Source organism: Lolium rigidum, chromosome 4 (assembly GCF_022539505.1).
Source record: "Lolium rigidum isolate FL_2022 chromosome 4, APGP_CSIRO_Lrig_0.1, whole genome shotgun sequence".
Lineage (NCBI taxonomy): Eukaryota > Viridiplantae > Streptophyta > Magnoliopsida > Poales > Poaceae > Lolium > Lolium rigidum.
The window spans coordinates 268,937,385-268,959,039 of NC_061511.1; the positions used below are offsets into that span (position 1 = coordinate 268,937,385).

The following is a 21,655-nucleotide window of genomic DNA, read 5'->3' on the forward strand; positions in this document are numbered from 1 at the left end:
GCGAAAACACAATGTAGCGGCCCGGCGAAGCGCACCTTTTCACCTAGTTCTCTTCAAATGCCGCTACGCCACTAGGATATGTACTATGGTCAAAGATTGGCTTTGCCTCCCTTGGTTGAACCTTCAGACTGGGTTGCCTTCGAGTACGTGTTCATGTCATCCCGAAAGGAGGAAAACAATGGTGCTTGTGATGCTTGTTTCTTGGGAGCTTTGCAATCAGCGTAATGCTAGAGTTTAGAAGAATATGAGCACCATGAGCATGTTTGTCCTTGCACGTATCAAATTGGACGCGAGATCATGAATATTCACCGGTGCGAAACATTTGGATCACCTTATTCCGGAGAGTAGGTTTCTTTGTTTCGGTTTATGGCCTTCGGGCATAATACTTTGTACAACTTGTTTCTCCTTACTCAATGAGTTAAGGCAAATCCTTTTTCGTTAAAAAAACCCGATGGCAAATAGGCATGCATGCAAAACATATGAGAGAAGTTTCAATGTGTTCATATCGAAAAAAGCATAGTCTAATAACAAAAAGGGGGCCCAAATGATCTGGCTCATCTTTACGCACGAGGGTAAAAAAAAGAGCCGCTGAAGGAACGGGCGGAAACAGCCCTATTTTTCTTGGGGTAGTTGTGTACATGTTAAGAACGCTTCGTTACTCAAGAGAATTCTCCATGGCTTAGATACACCATCTATTCTGCACATACATACGTAGTAGTATGCCAAGCAAGAAATGCAGATCATGCGTTGGCGCATGCAGAGTAAGCCTATGAAAACATATCTAATTATCTATCCATAGGTTCTTATGGAGGCTGGTGGCTTCGTACGTGGTAGTGTGCATGCCACCGCTAGCTTCTCCTGGTAAAGGTTCTTCACCATGGTCCACGCAATTTCTTCCGCCTTAGCTGAAGGAAGAAACAGAGATTTCGTCGTCAGAGATCACATAACGAACTTACTACTGGTAATTAATTTGTAGAGAGAAACTTACGTCGGTGCTGCGGCCGCACTTCTTGCGGCAGTTGGTCGACCTGGGAGGAAGGCGCGCATAGCACCTATATATGAATCAACGGCGGAGAAAAGTGAGTCTGGTAATAATATGACTGCCCGAGATGGAAAAAGAACGAGCATGGTGTATACTATGTAGGGTATAGGCTTGTATACGAGCAACATACTTTCGGCAGATCATCTTGTCCTTGCTGTAGCCGAACGCAATGGCTCGGAGGTTTGGCTCGATGGCCCAGGGGAAGCAGGCCCCCCGGTAGTAGCCGTAGCCGCGGCCGCGGCGGCCGCCGCGGAGACCGAGCGCGAGGTGCAGCGTCGACTCCTTGCAGATGCCGTAGTCGGCCAGCGTTCGGCCGTCCACCGCCTCGAGCTCCTTCCCGGCGTAGACGAGAGAAGGTAGCTGATGCTGGTCATCGTCGTCGTCGTCGGTGTCGGAGGTGACGATGATTCCTCCCTTGTCATGGATCTGGGCCTTGACGCTGTCGACCGTGTCGCTGCTCTCGACGTCGAGCGTGAGAGTTGCCCCGGTGATGGTCTTCACGAAGATCTGCATCGTCGTGGGTGGCGGTGGACGGTGGTGGGGTGAGCGCAGAGCAGCGCCGCGGATGTACACATATATAGCGATCGATCGGAGGGAACGGAAACGCGGCCGCTACGAAACAAAACATATTAGGCCACGGTAATATGGGAATACGTGATCGCTACGGCTACAGACCTCCGGTCGGAGAATTCCGAACAAACTAGGTACTCGTAGTATTTTGGATGAAAACTGCTTTGGAGTCAATTTGGCATGCAGCTTTACCTGTTCGGAACTTCCTTTTCAGATTCAATTTATTTTTAACAGGGAAATATTTAACATTGAAGCTCATAGGACAACATTAAAGCTCATAGTATAAGTGAACTTCAGTAAAACAACTAGCTACTTATTTACTAAAGAAGTTAGCTCCAGCCATGTAATTACAATAAATAGTCAGATAGCTCTATTTCAGACACCAACGAGTACCAATATTTCTAGAGCAAAACATTTCTTATCAGATTGATAGGAAAATGAGCAAAGACTTAGGGAAACCTCCAACTTGAATAAAAGTCATTTTAATCAACCAAGCAGACATTACTTTGTTCTAAGCAATTAAGAACGAGTGTAACAACAAGAATAGGACTTAAACAGAAAATTCATGGAGCACAAACAAGAGATCAACTTCTACCATAAAACCCAAGCCCTAAAACGTCTACGCAATCTCCAGCAGTTCCAAATTCTACATCATACAAGGTACATAATAAATACAGAAGAACCACTTGCTTTCGTCACAAACTATGGACAGATTTAAAAACAAGAGAGCATGGAAATCTGATGATGAAACAACATGCTTTCTTGCAAAATATTGTTGTAACATGTACCCCAATACAACAAGAAATCATATGACAAAACAACATGTACCTACCTACCAAGACCAATAATAACATCTTATACAGTTAAAAGGAAAAAAAAGCAACAAGTGCTTCGATTAGTAACATGTGCAACATAAATAAAAATTACCAACCATTAAATGATTAGTAAAAATAAGGAAGAGTTACCATCTAGCTATCATAGTTTATCACTAACATACAAGGTAACAAACCTGAAAACATGAGGATTTGTAGCATAAGCAAGTAACTAGAATGAAAACAATACCAGAACCAGAGCTTTAACAACAATAATTAGCATAAAAGCCTAAGCAAGATTGTAAAACCGTCAATTGGTAAAGCATCCCATGCCCTTTATGGCCTGAAACAATAAATACTACAACATTTATTAGTAGAGTTTAAAATAAAAATGTACATCTATATCCTCACGAGTCAGAGGTTCATGCACACAAACATGTCGCCATCTTCATCAAGATTCAGTTATAGGGTAGCACAACACAACACAAACAACCATGGCACTAAGGCCATCACCCATAGCACTCACCATGGAGGGACATGCATAGAGGCGAGCTACTTTGTAGCATATGTAATCAATCATGGGGAGAAATCTAGTCTATATCATGACAGGAAGAGGGGGGAAAGAGAGGTCCTTCAGGTTGGTGGGCATCGTGGTGGTCTGAATCGGTCTAGGCAAGCTCCTCCTCCTGGTCGGCCATGTCATGGACGTCATCACCTTGTGCATCCTCGTCGATGTCCAGACACCCACCTGCAGCAGCTCCGGCGTATGGCCTCTCCTTGGCTGTGCCGGCGACCACACGTGGGCAGGAGCTGGGGGAGGCTGGCCCTGACCTCCTCCTCATTGTGTTGTTTGATTTCGCCTTAGCAATTATTATCATGCTCGCTTGTTTTTATCTACTTTGTGCTTTTACTTACTAGGCCATGCATGGATGGAAATTGCAAATATACCTCCACCACTTACCATTGTCATATGGACCAAGAGAATTTTAGAATTTGTATTGGGACATGGGCTAAGGCTGAAGGCCAAAATCCAGCAGTGCAGAATCTTGCAGATTGCTATAAGTTCTTAAATAAGTTTATTTATCTTGCTATCTCTCAATAAGATGTGACTATTTGGTTGAATATTTTGTGGCTCAAGTGGTGATCCGTGAGGCTAAGCAGCAATATAATCTTTTTTCTAGAGAGACACACTAAGCGATGTTCAAAAATCTCAATGATAATAGTGTTATGAGTCTTCAGTTCGTCTTAATGGACGTGGCAGACCAGCAGTGCAAATTCGTCTGTTACACAACATCTGTGCTCATAAATCTTCTGCACTGAATCTAAATCATCCACATAATTCAGAGAATGAAGAAGTAGCAAGAATATCTCCTGTAGTTTTCTTCCCCTACTTGAGACAGAACCTAATAATTAAATTTCACTTATAGACACTCTCAAAATTACACAGTTTAACAGTAGTACTGTTACAACACACTCACTGCAATAGATAGAATACCCCTAAACTTCATAGAGTACCTTTATAACGGAAATTCAATTCGGCTCCCGGGTGCATATGCTCCCTCTATCAAAAAATTATATTTCGAAATGTCGAAAAATTTTGACAAAAAATTCTACATGTACATCTCCACAATATACGTAGGTTCGTCAAGTTTCGCAAGAAACCAATATGTTTTGTAGTCTGTGTAAAAAAGAGAAAATCTATCTCCTGAAAAGCCTTATTTTCGCATTGAATTTTGTCTTTTTTACACACGTCACACGACAAGTCGGATTTTTATAAAACAACTTTGTGAGCGCGTAGCACGAGAAGATGTACGTTCGAATTTTTCGTTTCAATTTTTTTAAATTTCAAAATGTATGTAACATGCATTTCAAAATAAAGGGAGCATATGCTCCCATGTGCCAAAACACCATTCCCATCTTTATAACCATCTACCTATGAGCCAAAGTATATTGTTCAGTTATGTGTAATAATATCTTGATAATTGTATATGTACACCACAAATTATGTATAATCCATACAGTAGTATATCTCCAAAAGTTTGTATCTCCACATGTGTTTAACATCTTTCTAACCATGTATATGTAGATATATTAAGTGTATCTCCAAAAAAATGTCAAAAAATAAGTGTATCTCCAAAAGTCTCGTGTAAGGGCTCTTCGTCGGGAACTTCACGCAGCTCCGCGCACGCTATGGCACGCCAGCTCGCTGCCGTCCCGCGAGAACTTCAAGGTACTGTGGCACAGGTGGCATCTCGACGTCCATCAAGCCCTGTAGCACCTGCACCACCTCCGCCATCGTCGGCCGCGCGTTGACGTCGTGCTGGATGCACCAGCAGGCGACCTTGCACACCCTCTTCATCTCCTCGGCGTTGGCGTCCCCTTCCAGCTCGGGATCCAGCAGCGCCATGACTTCCCCCTCCTCGGCCAGCCTCCGCGCGACAAGCAACGGGAAGAAGGTCGTCGTCGTCGTCGTAGCTTGCTCCTCCGTGCTTGTCGAGCCTGTCGACGACACCACAAACTGACTCTCCCCTTGCTCGACGTTCCTTCTCCCGGAAACGATCTCGAAGAGCATCATCCCGTAGCTGAACACGTCGGCCTTGGCCGTGATCGCCTCACCGCTGATCCACTCCGGTGCCAGGTACCCGATGGTTCCCCGCATGCTGGTGAGCACCCGGCTGAAATCCCGGCCGAGGAGCTTGGCGAGCCCGAAGTCCCCCACCTTGGGCGCGAAGGCGGCGTCGAGGAGGATGTTCTCCGGCTTGACGTCGCAGTGGATGATGCAGTCCCGGCACCTCTCGTGGAGGTACGCCAGCCCCTTGGCGACGCCGAGCCCGACCTGGTAGCGTACCTGCCAGCTCAGGACGTAGAAAGTCTTGCGGAACAGGTGGCGGTCGAGCGAGCCGTTGGGCATGTACTCGTACACTAGCAACTTCCGGTCGGCGCCGCCGTCGGAGCAGAACCCGAGCATGCGGATCAGATTGACGTGCTGGATGCTGCCCAGCGTGCTCACCTCCGCGCGAAACTGCTTCTCGCCTTGCCGGAACCCCTCCAGCTTCTTGACGGCCACCACGGTGTTGTCGGAGAACTGGCCCTTGAACACCGACCCGAAGGCGCCGGCGCCGATCTTGTCGGTGAAGTTCTTGGTCACGTACTGCAGGTCACTGTACTTGTAGCTCACGTAGCCATCGCCGACGGTGAGACCGTTGACTCTCGATGCTCTTCTCTTTCTTGTCGTATGAACTAGAAGAATGGAGGCGGCGACCACGAAGCAGGCGATGGCGAGTGCACCGGAGGCAATCTTGATGTCCCGCCATTTGTGGCCTCTTGGGCCTGGGAGCTCCGACGCGGCCAGCCGGAGGTAGAGTCTCCCCGTGCCGGCCCGGTCATCGGCGACACCGGCCTGCAAGTTTTGCAGGTTGCCGTGCCATAGGAAGCAGCTGCCGTTGTACGCGTAAGCGGAGCACGTGCAGTCCTCTAGGCATGCGCTCTGGCAGTCGCCGATGCTCGCCGCGCCCGCTACTTGACCGTCATCAGGGAACCTAGTGCCATCCATGCGGAGGAACTTGTCTTGCTCTGCCTTGTTCGAGCCGGCAGCGGTGCTGTTCTTGGCGCACTGCAGCTGGGCGTTACGCCCGCACCCGTCGGTGTAGTCGCCGGAGGCCCAGTTGGGTGGACTGCGCGGGCGGAAGCCCCGGGCGCAGTCGCATGTCGTGGCCGCGCCCTCGCTGCACACGCCGAACGCGCCGCAGCCGCACGGCACGGTGCACTGTGCCTTGGGCGCCGCATACACGAGGTTCCACGCCTGCGTGGCCTCCACCCAGAACAGCCCCTTCAGCTGCCCGGAGACGTCCATGACGAAACGGTACACCGTCACCGTGTTGGCGGCGAAGCTGTAGGTGAAGTAGGTCTCGTCGTCGTTGTCGACGAACTGAACAAGGCCTGACGCGGTGACCTCCGGCGCACCGGTGAAGGACTTGCCCGTCCAGTTGCCGCTAAGCCAGTACTCCCGGGTGCCGTTGGCCAGCATCACGTACTGCGGCGCCCCGGACGGGTCGAGCTGGAGGGCATACATCCCCGGCGCGGGGTCGCCGCGCGCCCTCCACGAGACCATCCCCTGTATTTCGCTGGTGCGCTTGTCGCGCCTTAGCTTCCCGCCGGGGAGCCACGTGTCGCCGAGGTGGTCGAAGCTCTGCCATAGCACCGCGGAGGCATTAGACGCCGGCGATAGCACAAGGTTGCCGGAATCGTGGAGGACGGCGACCGTGTCTGTAGCGCTGGCTATGCCGCTGGTGTTTGCTTTCGTGGACCAGGCGATCGAGCCGGAGCCGTCAAACAGAACGAGGTTGCCGTCGGGCGCGATGACGAGGGGTGATGAGGCTGGGTCGGAGATCGGCCTTTCGCGGTTGGCCACCCAAACCGGCGTCTGAGCCACCATGTTGAGATACCAGATTCCGATGTACCAGCTTTCGGTGGCTCCTCCCTCTGCAGAAGCAATATATCATACCATTGCAAACTTACACAATCGAGCAGTCAGGTTGATATGTAAGATAAATTACCGCGTCAAATTTGGCTCCAAACCTATTTTATGATATACATATTTGATTTTAAAATCTGACGAATAAAAATATCTAATTCTAAATTGGTGCCCGAAAAATGATATATGATTTGGTATAAGAAAATAGCAAGAGGATATGACTAATTAGAATTATGCAAATGTTTTAAACCAAATAATCTGATTTTCGAGTCAAAAGTCAAGGCTAATCTCACAGAGTTAGTAGCTATTGGGTTGCCGGATTTATTTTGTAAGTGTGTCTACAATGGTTTAGTTTACACCGATGTTTTAACTATTTATTTAGTTCATAGTAATACTATCTCGTGAGTGTTTTGATTCTTAGCCTAAACTAGGATAGTGGCCCTTGCAAATGTGAGGAAATCATTTTTACCGTGTAAGAAATTACAAGTATATGGGTATATTATTGAAGGTGCTCTTTCGCAAATAAATTAATATTCTTGAAGATGCTAAATAAAATAAAAATTATGAAACATTCTTTTATGCAAATTTAATGACAGTAACTATTTTTCTCGGTAAATATTGTAGTGTTAGGCATATAATGGCGATAACACAAACCGGGACTAACCCCTACCTTGATAGATCACAATATGACATGCCAACATGAAAACTACGTGATTTTGTTAGCAGCAAAATTTGTTTCAGTGAAGCATACGAAAAGACAAAGGACCATTTCAAGAGGCTAAGTAGGATTAAAAATTTACTATTAAAAATTATAATGAAAAGGGACCTTATATAAATGTTGTAGGTTACTTCCAAATCAAATATCCTCTATCAAAACAAATTATAAGGTTCCAACAATCAAGTTTATCTAAGAAAATCATTTGAATAATGAAGTCATATGTGAGAGTCAAAAACAATTTTACGGAACATCATTAGAATTTATATATCACATATGGGGCCAAGGTTTTGTTCCCCTTTTCAAAAAAATATCACGAATAGAGATAGTAGTAAAATAGTTGGTAGAACTTATATGTTAGGTTTGTGCGTCACAAAAACCTCCATGGCGTTGGAACGTTTGCCCTTATCTCCCTGCCACTTTCCCTTCAATTGGTTGGTATAACCCTTATCAAATATTGCTGGCATTTCCCACGAAATAATATTTTTTAATGATTGTACACTTACAATTTATTTAAGATAGTATCTAACCATATTAAATAATTAAGAAAATGTACATCCTTAATATTAGGAAAAATAAAGGCGATGCCGTGCTTGGAATTGAGTATGTTTTATCCCACTAAGTAAGACATGCCCGGATGAACAACACATTTAATAGGATATGTTTTGCTTCCGAACTTCTAAAATTTTGGTAGAACTATAGTTACCTACCAATTAGAGTATTTATCTAACTATTTTTTCTTTTTGTCTCAAGTTAGCCCAATTTCCATTTTGGATCCACAGTTCAATATATTCGCATTCAAAACATGGAAAAAAAATAGCTCGCTATGACAAAATAGCGTCGGCTTTAAAATACGCGCTATAGCATGCTATTAATGAGGCATTGTACACTAATTAATTTAGCGTGGCCTCTCCAAATATGTTATAGCGTGCTATTAGCGCTGCAATAGCGCCCTATTTTTTCCATGATTCAAATCTGCAACAAATCTATATCTGCGTCGAAGTAAAAAATATAGTATGGTATATCAATGATAACTTAGAAACAAATTTTGATCGGATCCGATTCATTTACAAAACTCAAAACAATACTTTTCCTGCGCAGCAGCTGCCAGATGCAGCCAGCCATAGCGAGCCTAAATACAGAGGTCCTACATATGCATCGGGAAGTGGAAACTGACCTGGCTGGAAGAACCCCAGGGCGAACTTGCGGCCGGAAGAGACGAGCGTGTGGCCGACAGTGAGCGACCGGCCCACGGTGAGCGTGTCCACCTCCACCGCGCGCACGGCACCCACGCAGAGCAGCGCGAGAAACATGGCCATCGGAAGCGCGCCGGCTGCCATCTCGATCGTGTTCCCTCTCTCGGTCGCTGCTGTTGCTGTTGATCACCAGAACCTGTATCTCTTATCCAGTTCTCACCAGCTATTTGTACTTCGTAGTAGCAGCACGCAGCGCAGAGCACCGGAGGTCGTCTACCCTCACCCGACCGGCACCGTGACGCGTCCACCTCACTGATTAGTCAACCACACAAACTGTTGCGGAGGATGAACGAGTCGCGATTCGCGAACGTTTTATCCTGTTCACCGCTGACCGGGGCAGGAAATATTCGGGATGGGTTTGCTGAACTCATGAAGGCTGCCTCTAGACTTTTCTTTTTCAAAAAGTCAAATTATTTTAGCCACGGCAAGAGATGCATAAAACCTTGACTTATTTCATTTATTCTATACAAAGACATGTAAAAAAGAAAATCTACAATGATGATACAAAGTTACAAACTGAAGCCGCCAAAAAAGGTGACGGGCGCGAGAGCAGCAACATCTTCTTCTTCTTTTGCCACCCTTCGTTGGTGGATGTCTGGCGCTGAAGCTGTTCCCGCAACTTACGGCTGCGGATTCAGATCTAGCATTCTGGCGGCGTCTCCGTTAAGATCACCACGCTCAGGCTCCTTCTTCGCCGTAGACTCAACGGGCGAGGGAGCCTATGGATCTTCCCTCGCTTGTGATCTCGTCAGACCTTGAGGAGCAGTTAAGATAAGACAGTGCGGTAAGTTTCGCCCCATTCAAGATGCTTCATGCCCATGCTTGTGCATGCATTCATGGCGCCCCACCCCCGCGTCCGTGCCTGAAGACCTCCTCCGCATTCACTCATCCGGGTCCTCGCGGGGTGCACCCCATTCCTTGATACCTCTACCTGACGCAAGGGAGACATAGAGGCGGACTCAGTCTCCCACTGAGCTCCCCGCTTTGTCGTCACCGCCGAGCAGGTGCATTCAAGCGAGCCTAGCGACCACGAGCTAGTGAGTAATTCCGACGATGGCTGGCAGCCAATAAGATCTCCTTATTGGTGGAGAAAACAACGCCCCTTCCACCGTCATTCAAGTAGAAGGTCAAGGCCTGCGTCCCGTACTTTGTCAAGCCTCATGAGCACATCTGTCAACGGTGCTTGGAGAAGGGCCACCGTGCAGCGGAGTGCCATGACCCCATCAGGTGCTCTCGATGCCGTAGTGGGCGGCACCGAGCCCGTGACTTCAAGCAAGACCATCCAAGCTCCGACTAGGGCTCCTCTTCCTGCGTCCCTACTCCATCGTGCTCATCTCATCAGCCTTGGCTCCATGGTGCTCGTCTTCATCCTCCTCGGTTGCGAGAACTCCAGTGCATGGCTCTGCATCGACATCGTCTTCAAGGTACGACTCACCCGCTTCGTCTACTTCCGAGGATGGCATGCTATGCATTGGGGACCCCACTGCAGCTGGCTTAGGTACACATTGTCAGCCCTAACTCACGGGATATGCTTGTCTACGATGCTCGCACTACAACACACCATGTTTTGGCTGACAGTTAGACACCGTCAACGAATGTAAAAATACCTTCACGGACACGTGATATCGGCGGTTTAGAAATCTGTGGGCTACGTCATGTCACAGATGGCTAGAGTGACAGTTCGGCACGACTGTCATGCATCCATGATAGCCAAGTCCAACCCCTCAGCCCGCCCGACCTGGTTCTTCATGACAGACTAAACCTTCATCGGGGCAGTTCCCATGTTGTCGAACATCTTGTCAGACGTATCAGGCTAATGATTGCATTGTTAGTCCGGCCGCGTGAAAAGCATTTTATCATCTAGCATGACGTCATTTGTGGAGTGTCATGCTACTTCCACGATGCGCCTTCCTAGGTTAACATTTTGCAACCTACTAGGTGGACATGTGTCACTTGCGGTATTTGCCTTGGGGGCCAGTAATATGGAGACACCTGAGTAATCCACATAATGACACATGGCCATTCTGTCATGTCACATTGACCATTGCTCGGACGGTAGGTGTCACGACGATAGGAGTGACAAGTCCAACTATTAGCATTATATCTCCAATGATCCCACATTTTCAGCGGGTGACCCATTTGCCATCTGGCCAAGTTGGCTCGAATACACCTAGGCTGGATTGAGGTGCGGTTCGTCCAAAATCTGGTTCAATCCCTTATAGTTGACGTGGGCTGGTGTAACGGTGTCTCATTCACAACTCATTTCGGTCGTGCAATCGTTAGGCCGCATAGCTAATGCCTAGTACCCTAAAAAAACTAATTCCTAGTCGACAGGCCGTACTTTAGGTGGCCCAATTGAGATCCACCCAGCCGATTCACACCATATTGTACAACCGCTAATTTATGGGTTTCGTCCCATTAATGACTCAACGTTTTAATCAATATGGACCACAAGAGATTTACAGGTAAGGGATCAAGATCCAAATCTCATTCGTTTTGTTGATACACCAAAATTCTTGATGCAACTTCTTCAGTATTTCAACTAGTGGAGATATATTTGCAATCTTGTTGTTGCAATTTCTGTTACTGGCCTGGTAAGTAAAAGCGCAAAATAGATCAATCAAATAAGTATGGTAAGAATTAATTTGCACATGTTGTGAAACAACACACCCAACATACATAGGCAGCCATGATGGATGAACTAGCATCTTAATTATTGAGAGAGCACGGGAGGCCTGAGTTGTGCATGATACATGATGACATGAATATATGAATCTTCTTCCATTAGCTGAGATGCCAAAATGCTCTTTTTGTTGTAGCTTATTTAGTATTTTAACTAGTGGAGTAATCTCTGAAGGCTCTTGTTGCGATTGCCGTCCCTGATCAAGTAAGTAAAAACACAACATAGATAAATCCAACAAGCATGATAGCAACTACTAAGGCGGAATCAAACAAACACACCCTATATTGTAAGATACAATATTGTACAAGTTGATCAAGATCTAATTTCTCTTTTTTCCATTGTAGCCTCTATAGTATTCCAAGTGGTAGAGGTATCTTTGCGGGTGTCATGTTACGGTTGTGGTATCTGGACCTGATAAGTAAAATAACAAATAGACAAATAGATAAATGAGTCAAGCATGATAACAATTAATATGGTGCAATCAAACAACACACCATATAGAAGTTGTTGAACTGGCGGTATAGATCAATCAATGAACATGAAGATAATTAATTTGCACTCACAATCAAACATCACATACACCTTAGATGTTGAGTGAGCAGGGGAAGGTTTAAGGTTGCTAGTGACAAAATACATCAATATCTCAATCTCCTTCGATTAGCTGAGATGCATAAATGCATTTTTTGCGACACTTCTTTCGTATTTCAACTAGGGAAGGTATGTTTGAAAGCCTCTTCTTGCAATCGTCGTCACTGGCTTGGTAAGTAAAATCACAACATATAGATAAAACAAGCAAGCATGGTACAAATTACTAAAGCGCAATCAGACAACACAATGAGGAGGAGGCGAAGGCCGGCCTCTCCTAGCTCATGCATATGTGTGGTCACCGGCATGACCAAGGACATGCCACACGCTGGTGATGGGCGTTTAGACAACAACAATAATGTGCAAGGTGATGACGTCCTGGACATGGCCGGATATGAGGAGGAGCTCACCTAGACCGATTCATGTTGGGTTCCGTTCTAGAAAACAAAAAATTCCTACGACAGAACGATACAGCCAAGATCTATTATATGGGCATGCAATGTAATGGAGGGGATATGTGTTCATACCCTTGAAGACCAAAAAGCCTAAAGTTCATAATGAATGTTTGTCTGTGAAGTTGTATGTAGACGCCGACCTCAAGGTCGTGAAGAAGTCCAACGATGAAGCGCTCGAAGTGTCGCGCCTCCGTGGTTCTACACACGTACGGTGAATAGAAGTCTCCCGGGCTCTAGTCCGATGGTGCGGTGGAAGAAGAAGATTCGGACCGGTGTTCTAGCGAGCACGACGGCGTGTAGTTGGGGGAGAAAACTCCAATCCTACGTACGCTCCAAACTTGGGAGCACGCGTGAAGGAGGGGAGAGTGGAGGGACAGAACTCAATGAGGGGATGAATGAGGAGAGGGGGCCACCAAGGGGCATCCGCCGCCCCTCCCTCCCTCCATGGGCCACCAGACCCCCTAGGGCTAGGGTTTGGGGCGGTCAACCCACCATGGTCCACCGGCCCATCCTTCCCCTAGGGTTTGGCTACCCCCCCTCTTATTGGGCTGCCCAATGGTGGCTCAATTAGGGGGTTTCCTATTTTTATTTTTATTTAATTATTTAATTCGTATAACTAAATAATCAACACATATTTGAGTCTCCGAACTATTCATTTACTCCAGAACTTATTTCGATTCCCCTCCGAAACAATTTCTGTGTTCTCTTCCTATTCTCGAACAATACCGAATAAATCTCAAAGTGTGGTACACCCTTAAGTGTGCCACCCTACGGGTTCGAGAATGCTTAGACATGATCGAGACGACTCTCCGATCAATGACCATCAGGGGGTTCTGGAAAACCATAAAGGTCCCTATGCAACCGTGAATTAATTTTATCGTTTGAACCTCAATGTCGAGTCCTATTCATTTTGTAACATGATACCTTTGTTTTTTCCGAGACTGTGATCTTCGGTACCCACTATACCTTTGTTCTATCTCGTTAATGACAAACACAATTCAAATCGTTATCATAATATCATATCCTTTGTGACCTAGTGTTATCACCAGATTTTGGCCAAATCAGGAGATAGGCCGTAAGTGAGATGGGCTTGAAGGATATACGCGTGGAGGATCTCTGAAGCGGCCTTGCACGAGAGTTTGGGCTAAATTGCCCGTGTATCTGTATTATATAGATCGCATCTTAGTTTGGAAGTTAGAGTTTAACCCGTGCACGGTTAGGTGCACGCCTAAATTAGAAAGTCCCCAGGACTATAAATATGTATCTAGGGTTTATGAAATAAACAACAATCACGTTCACAACAAACACAAACCAGGCGCATCGCCACCCCTTCTTTCGAGGGTTTCCTTCCGGGTAAGCATCATGCTGCCTAGATCGCATCTTGCGATCTAGGCACTACACGTTTATTCGTCTACCTTGTATTACTCGTGCTGAAGCGTTGTTGATGGCGAGTAGCACTAGCTATCTTAGGTGTTTTGGGGCTTGCATTGATGCTTTTCTTATGCATATCTGCTTAGCAATGCCGTCCCTCGACACCTAGCTGCCCTTACGCCTATCTGGGCGTAAGGGAAGCATCTTGCTTGTTCGATACTTAGTAGATCCGATCTGTTATAGTTGCTCCTTGTTCTTCAAGGATTAGTTTAATATCCGCATGATTAGGCCTTATGCTGGGGTTGGAGGATCCGGTAGTGCGCTAGGTGTTGTTTACCGTTCCTATAAGGGATGTTCCGGGAATTGACGTAATGTTGGTTTTTAGGCCTCTTCTAGGGATAGTTTGCATCATCTTTCGTATCTGCTAGGCCCAACTACGCGTAGGACGTTCCGGTTATGCGGTGAAAACCCTAAACTGTCGTAGATTGGTTTAGCTTTGTTTTGATCAAGCGGGATCCCCATGTCATTGCAAATCCAACATGAACCATGGGGCGATCGGCTCTTTGAGCCGATCCACGTGGCAACCCGAGAGCCGATAGGGCTCGTATTTAATGTTTACGTGTCTACCATGCGGGAACAATCGAAGCAATCTAACACCTTCCCGATCGGGTCTAGGTCGGGTGGCACGCCCTTGCAACCTCCGGGACGTGTGCGGGAAACTTGCGGGACGACGCGAGGTGCCGGGGTCCACTAAGCGGCCTTGGGAGCCTCCCGGCTCTTCGTGTTGCTTAACCACCTGCTCGCCGGTGAGTTTTGGCAGCAACACATTCTGGCACGCCGGTGGGACAATCTTCGACAACATCCACGTCAACACCTGCATCCGAGATGGCGGACGAACCGATCAAGTACGAGGATCTCCTGCGGAGCACAAGAAGAAATACGATGAGCTGAAGGCCATCCGTGAAGCCGAACTCATCGGCTCCTTTGAGAAGACCCGGTCGCACGGCATCGAGTTTAAAGGATTCACTCCCCAAGGCATACTTGATGGTTTGGATCTGTCTCTCCCTTCGGAGGAACGTACCAGAGCCCTGCGTCAGGAAATCAATTACGTTGTGGCTCATTCGCTACATCGGCATTCCGAGAGCCTGGTGAATACTTTGGAGCGCGTTGCGCTTCATGTGGTCCAAGAAGTCATGAAGCATCAGTACTCCCCCTCAGGGCCTGTGCTAGGGACTCACCAGGGAGAGATGCAACTCCACACCAGGCCACCATTGCCGTACGCGATGGCAGCTCCACAGCAACAAGGTTCGCCAGCATACGTTGTCTACAAGGTTGGAGGTGATCCTGGCGACTATCAATTCTTATATGAGCCGCCCAAGGAGATCCCACATGGATACGTGTGCACATATGTGCCGGACTGCAACAACTGGACGCAAGCGATCCAGACTCCAACAGGAGGGATTGCCGGAGCAGGAGCGATTGTTACGGCAGGAGGGATGGCTGGAGCAGACGGGGAGTTTGGGAGCAGACGCTGAGAAACAGGCGTGGCTAGCTAAATACGCCACTGCACCAAGTCATGAAAGCTCAACTGCTACAGCTTCCACCGTGGATCAGATCAGTGCAGTCTTCAGAGACCAATTCGGTATCTTCCCGAAGAAGAAAATAATCGGCTATTCCAAGCCGTACCCCAACGAGTTTGACCTGATCCCGCTGCCACCTAAGTATCGGCTCCCTGACTTCACAAAATTCAGTGGATCAGAAGGATCTAGCTCCATCGAGCACGTGAGCCGATACTTGGCCCAGCTAGGCATGGTTTCGAGCATCGGATCACTGGCGTGTGAGTTTTTCGCGCAATCTCTCACCGGTCCAGCTTTTGGGTGGTACACCTCGCTGCGGCCAAATTCAGTTCGATCATGGAAGCAGTCTGGAAGAACGAGTTTCACACACAATATCATTCGGAAGCCTCGAAGGCGGCATTGCCGATCTGACCCGAGGTTCGGCAAAGGCGAGGAGAGACAGATGTCCGAATACATTCAACGTTTCGGAAGCTGTCAAGAACCGATGTTATTCGGTTCATTTGTCCGAGAAAGAAGCGATCGAGCTGGCCGTGCGGCAGCCTCGCGAGCGCCACTCAAGGACCTGACGTTCCAAGTGGAGTACAATTCGTTGGCGCATATGGGCCAGAGACTAACGTTGTATGAACATTGCCACCCAGAACTGTACCAAGACAAGTACAAGCGCACGATAGGCCTGGTCGATGCTGAGGCGGATGAAGATCCTTCCGAAGATCAGGAAGTTGCGGTGGCTGAATGGGCTCGGACGGCAGTACCTGTGTCCTGCAAATGGGTGAATCAACTAGGGCCGCCAAGAGGGTTTGACTTTGACTTGAGCAAAGCTGAGCAGATTTTTGATTTGCTGCTGAAGGAGAAACAGTTGAAGTTACCCGAAGGCCACAAGATCCCTACGTCACAAGAGATGAACGGTAGGCCATACTGCAAATGGCATCACACGTTCACTCACGCCACCAACGACTGCAAAGTATTGCGCGCACAGATTCAAATGGCGATAGAATCAGGCCGATTAACTTTCGGACAATTTGCCATGAAGGTTGACACACGTCTGTTTCCTGGCGTCAACATGGTGGATCTTAGCCACTCCATAGGGCGTGAGCCAGAGTTTTCTTTTGATGTCAACATGGCAGGGCTTGTGAATCGCCATGGCAAAGATAAAGCAAAGAGCAGCCACTCCCATGGTAAGGATAAAGAGGAGGCCGATCCACGCGACCGGCCCCATGATGATGATAGACGGTACCTAACCGAGGAGGAAGTGAGAAGCGTGCGGTATCAACGTCCACTCTCCGCGCATCTCCTTAACAAATATGAACAGCAGTACGACCGACGTCGGCGCTGATGTCTACGGGAGCTTCTATTCTTGTAGACAGTGTTGGGCCTCCAAGAGCAGAGGTTTGTAGAACAGCAGCAAGTTTCCCTTAAGTGGATCACCCAAGGTTTATCGATCTCGGGGAGGAAGAGGTCAAAGATATCCCTCTCATGCAACCCCGCAACCACAAAGCAAGAAGTCTCTTGTGTCCCCAACACACCTAATAGGTGCACTAGTTCGGCGAAGAGATAGTGAAATACAGGTGGTATGAATAAGTAGTAGCAACGGCACCAGAAAAGTGCTTTGCCCAGGACAGTAAACAAGCAGTAGTAACGCAGCAGTTGACATAGGCATCCCAAATGGGCCTGCCAAAGATGGTACCCGGGATTTAATGAAGGCCCACTATCCGAAGAATAAGAAGGTTCGAGAGTCCAAGATATGTTAAGGAAAGTAGAGTTGTAATAAGAAGTGTTGTTTGTAATTTGGCGGGATGAGTTAGAAACCGTCCCGGACTCTGTAACTTGTACAAAACGAAACCCTCGGCTCCACCTCTTATATAAAGGGGGAGTCGAGGGACGAGGAGATCATCGAATCATTGTTCACAAACCCTAGTTTTCATAATCGTCGAGTACTTTTCGGCTGAAACCTTCGAGATCTACTTGCCTCTACTTCTAACTAAACCCTAGCCTATAACCCGTAGGCATTGACAAGTTAATCCCTTGTCAATTGGCGCCGTCTGTGGGAATTAGAGGCGTAAGGATACGATCTCGATGGCACGTTCAAGATCTTCGACATCGTCAACCGGAAGCAACACTATGGATCGAGGTAAACGGATCGCTGCTTGGTCTTGTTGATTTTGTTCCTCACCCACCCTCCCGTTTGGATGCATATGCGTATCCGGCGGAGCCCATGGAGATGACGTTCGGAAGGTTTCACTTTCGCGTCGAGAAGGAAGGATCGTATCGTGTCGAAATTCCGATTTCGTCGGGATCATCGGCGGTCGATTCCGATTTTTCAAGCTATGCATCGTCAACCGAGTCGAAGAAGAAACTTCGGCAACACGTTACGTCAGACATCGAGCAAGAGAGAAACTCGCCAAGATCTTCGGCGACACATCGTTTGAGTCATCTGCGGACTCATATATAAGCGATGGCTCAAGCGATGTCGACGATTACTGACTTCATCGACAAATCCATCACGGTGGGAAAGGTCTTCATCAATCTCAACAATGATGTCACCAAACCCAACATAGATCTGAGTACAAAATATCATCAGATTTATGCTATCGAAAATCAAGAAGAAACATCGGAGGCTTTCGACGATTTGGGTAATCCATATGTCGATCCCTCAGATCTAAGGAGATGTATGGGCACAAAATATGACGGGCCCACACCGCGTGTCAGAGTTCAACTTCCACAAGCAGCCTGGGATAGAGCTGCAAAAGCTTTAGATGGGTCGGAGCCAATGACGACAACAGCTACAGCTCAAGAACTGCAAGCTTATCAATATAGGCTCACATCGAACTGCCCGAGAAATAGAAAAACGAGACGGACTTGAGTTGAACGGGAGAAAGGAGGCAGCATCGCATCCGGCAGGGAGAAGGGCAGATCTAAGTGGACAATCTAGAGTTTCGGGTGATAGCCATATGGAGGCTCGGAACAGAGGAAGATCAAGGTTACAACACATACCCGAAGTAGAAAGAGAGCACTTGGTTCAAAACCTCGACATGTCCTTTATGTCGATAGATACAAGAGGAAATATTATCCCTAAGACACCAGAAGCTGGGTATATGGCGACACAAGCTTACATCCTCGCATCTAGGCCACCCCCAGGAGATCCAAGGAAACATTATACAATATGGCGTTAGCGAGGGTTGGAGCTATGGGGACGGCGTTTGCATCAACGCCTCCCGAAGGAGCGGCAAGGCAAAATAGTCCACGACCTGCGGCAGCAACGGCGGCGATTCTCGAGGACCAAGCGGAGCAAGAGACACGGGGAGCACAAGCAAGGGTCGATAGAGCGAGGCAAAGCGGAAGGGATCATCGGCAATCCCGGAACTTAACGACGAGGATATGTGCGGCCTGCGCGTGCTTCACAAGGAGAGTACGAAAAACTCGAGTCCGTCGGGATTTAAGTTGCCTGATCACTTCAAAAAATTCGACGGCTTGCAAGATCCGGAGGATTGGCTAATTGATTACCTCGAGACGGTGAAGTTAAGCTGGAGGAACTAGAGCAACGAGCCATGCAAAGTATTCGGGTGCACTTAAGTGGAGCCGCACGATCTTGGATCAAAAAACTTCGCCAGGGATCTATCGATAGTCAGGAAAGTTTCGAGGACGTATTCGTCAAAAACTTCGGGTCCACGTGCAAAAACACCTGCGTCGTTAGAAGAGCTGAGAGCGTGTCGACAAAAGCCGGATGAGTCAATGAGAAAATACATCCAAAGGTGGAACATCATAAAAAACTCGGCAGAAATATATCCGACGAGAGAGCAATAGATGCGTTCGTCGCAGAATTAGGCGTGGAGATTTTGTCGAGGACTTGGGAAGGACCAATCCAAAGACGGTATCCGCGTTGATGGAGATAGCGAATAGATGGGCGAGACGGAGAAGACGCTGTCCACAATAAACGACACAGGTCGCCGCGAGGGAGGACCGTGGTCGAAATTATCAATCGAGGCGACGATTTCCTCGGCGATGATCCGAACTACTGACGCCCCAGGGCAAATTTCGCGCGAGGATTTCGGGCAAACACGGGAGGAAACAACAGAGATGATTATCGGAGAAGCAATGAGCAGCGAGCCGATAATAGGGACGACTCCCGCAATGGACAAAATAGTGGGCCGAGGTTTCCAAGACCTTTCGTGTCCCCCGAAGAAATGCTGAACGGACCGTGCCGGATGCACTTCTTCCTCGACGACGAACGGGAAAAGACGGTCGGGGCACTGCGCAGAAGACTGTCGAAATTTTCGAGCAATGTTCGAGATGTGCAGAAACGCTCACGCTCGAGCGAGCACGAGAGAAACCCTCGGGAGCCCGGGAGCCAGGTTCATCTACCGCCACCTCCCGCGATTACTGAGACGACAATCGGCATCGGCTCAGAATAGCGGCAGCACCTCCACCACCACCTTATGTCGATCCTAACTCAAACGGAGCGGTGTCGATGATTCGAAGGGAAGGCCGTCCAACGAGAACTCAAAAAGTAATCTCGAGACAGTGTTCATGGCGGAGAAAATGCCTCCACCAACGGTTGAGTACCTCAATTGGTCGGGGCAAGACATCGGCTTCACCATAGCGGATCATCCGGCAAGTTCCTCGACCAGGGCAGTCGGCACTCTATTCCGCCGGCGAGTTATTGCGGGATTCGATGTTTCTCGAGTATTCATAGATGGTGGCAGCAGCTTAAACCTATGCATATACATTGAGGAAGATGAACATATCCTTAGCAAACTTGAAGCCAACAGACACAAGGTTCCACGGCATCACACCGGAGAAACCAAGTTACCCATTGGGGAAGATCAACCTCGACGTTCGAGTTTGGAACCCGAGAAAATTATAGAATCGAGACTGGAGTTTGAAGTCGTGGATTTTCCATCGCAGTACCACGCCTTGTTGGGACGACCGGCATATGCTAGATTTATGGCGAGTACCACACTATACATACCTGTTGTGGAGATTGCCTGGACCCAAGGGACCAATCACGATCAAAGGGAGTTTGCCTTAGGCGATAAGTGCGACAAGGATTTCCATCGGTTACCGAAACTTTCGGGATGCAAGCTTGAGTATTTGGCGTCGAAAAGTATGGTCGATTACGACGCACTGCGCAGACGTTGGAAGGCCAAAATAAAGAATCAACTTTCAACACGGAGAAAAATTCTAAGGAGGTGCAGATTCACCGCTGGACCCGAAAAAGACGACATCCATTGCAAACAACATGGATATCGCATAGGAAAGCGCGCTCGTCGAAGTTCCTCCGTGAGAACTGGAAAATCTTCGCATGAGTAGTCCAGGCGACATGCCAGGAGTACCCGGGGAACTTGCCGAGCACCACCTAAATTTGGATCCATCAGCGAGACCAATCAAACAACCTTTGCGGCGTTTTCGAACCAAACCGCAAGCTATCTTTATCGGAAATCAATCGACTACAGAAGCTGGTTTTATCAAAGAGATATTCCACGAAGCCACATGGGTAGCAAATCCCGTGATGGTGCCAAAGAAAAACACTAAGGTCCTTCGCATGTGCGTCGACTTTACGTGTCTCAACAAACATTGTCCAAAGGATCACTTCCCCTCCCAGAGGATCGATCAAATTATCGACTCCACGGCTGGATGCGAACGTCTTTCCTTCCTGGACGCGTATTCGGTTACAACCAGATCAGGTTAAAAGAAGAAGATGAAGTAAAGACTACGTTCATTACACCTTATGGCGTGTTTTGTTACGGAACAATGCCCTTTGGTCTAAAAAACGCGGGAGCAACATATCGAAGGATGATGCGAAGTGCTTGGCTGACACGGATTGGGAAAAGCGTGCAGAGTATACATCGACGGCGTCGTCATAACATCAAAAGAAGGATCAACAGCGATAGAGGACCTCAAGGAAACGTTCGACAACCTCAACAAATTCTGCTCGAAGTTGAACCCAGTCGAAGTGTTCCTTTGGTGTCCCAGGCAGAGGAGAACTCTTGGGGTTTCTAGTCTCAGCAAGAGGGATTGAAGCAAATCCCGATAAAATACAAGCTATTGTAACAATGAGAAAGCCAACAAAGTTGAAAGAGATACAACGATTAACGGCGAGTCATGCAGCTTTGAGCGG

General features: G+C 47.8%; 2 protein-coding genes across 2 annotated transcripts; both read right to left on the minus strand.

Moving 5' to 3' along the window:
• Positions 1-872: 872 nt before the first annotated feature.
• On the minus strand, positions 873-1,555 carry LOC124648758 (ubiquitin-60S ribosomal protein L40-like). The gene is made up of 3 exons (XM_047188468.1): positions 1,173-1,555; positions 989-1,052; positions 873-905 (listed from the first exon to the last, which is right to left on the minus strand). Exons 1-3 carry the CDS (start codon positions 1,553-1,555, stop codon positions 873-875), a joined length of 480 nt encoding a protein of 159 aa, XP_047044424.1.
• Positions 1,556-4,327: 2,772 nt separating this feature from the next.
• On the minus strand, positions 4,328-6,586 carry LOC124706126 (G-type lectin S-receptor-like serine/threonine-protein kinase At2g19130). Its single transcript, XM_047237788.1, has one exon. The coding sequence runs from the start codon at positions 6,533-6,535 to the stop codon at positions 4,613-4,615; it is 1,923 nt and encodes a 640-aa protein (XP_047093744.1). The 5' UTR covers positions 6,536-6,586; the 3' UTR covers positions 4,328-4,612.
• Positions 6,587-21,655: the final 15,069 nt, after the last annotated feature.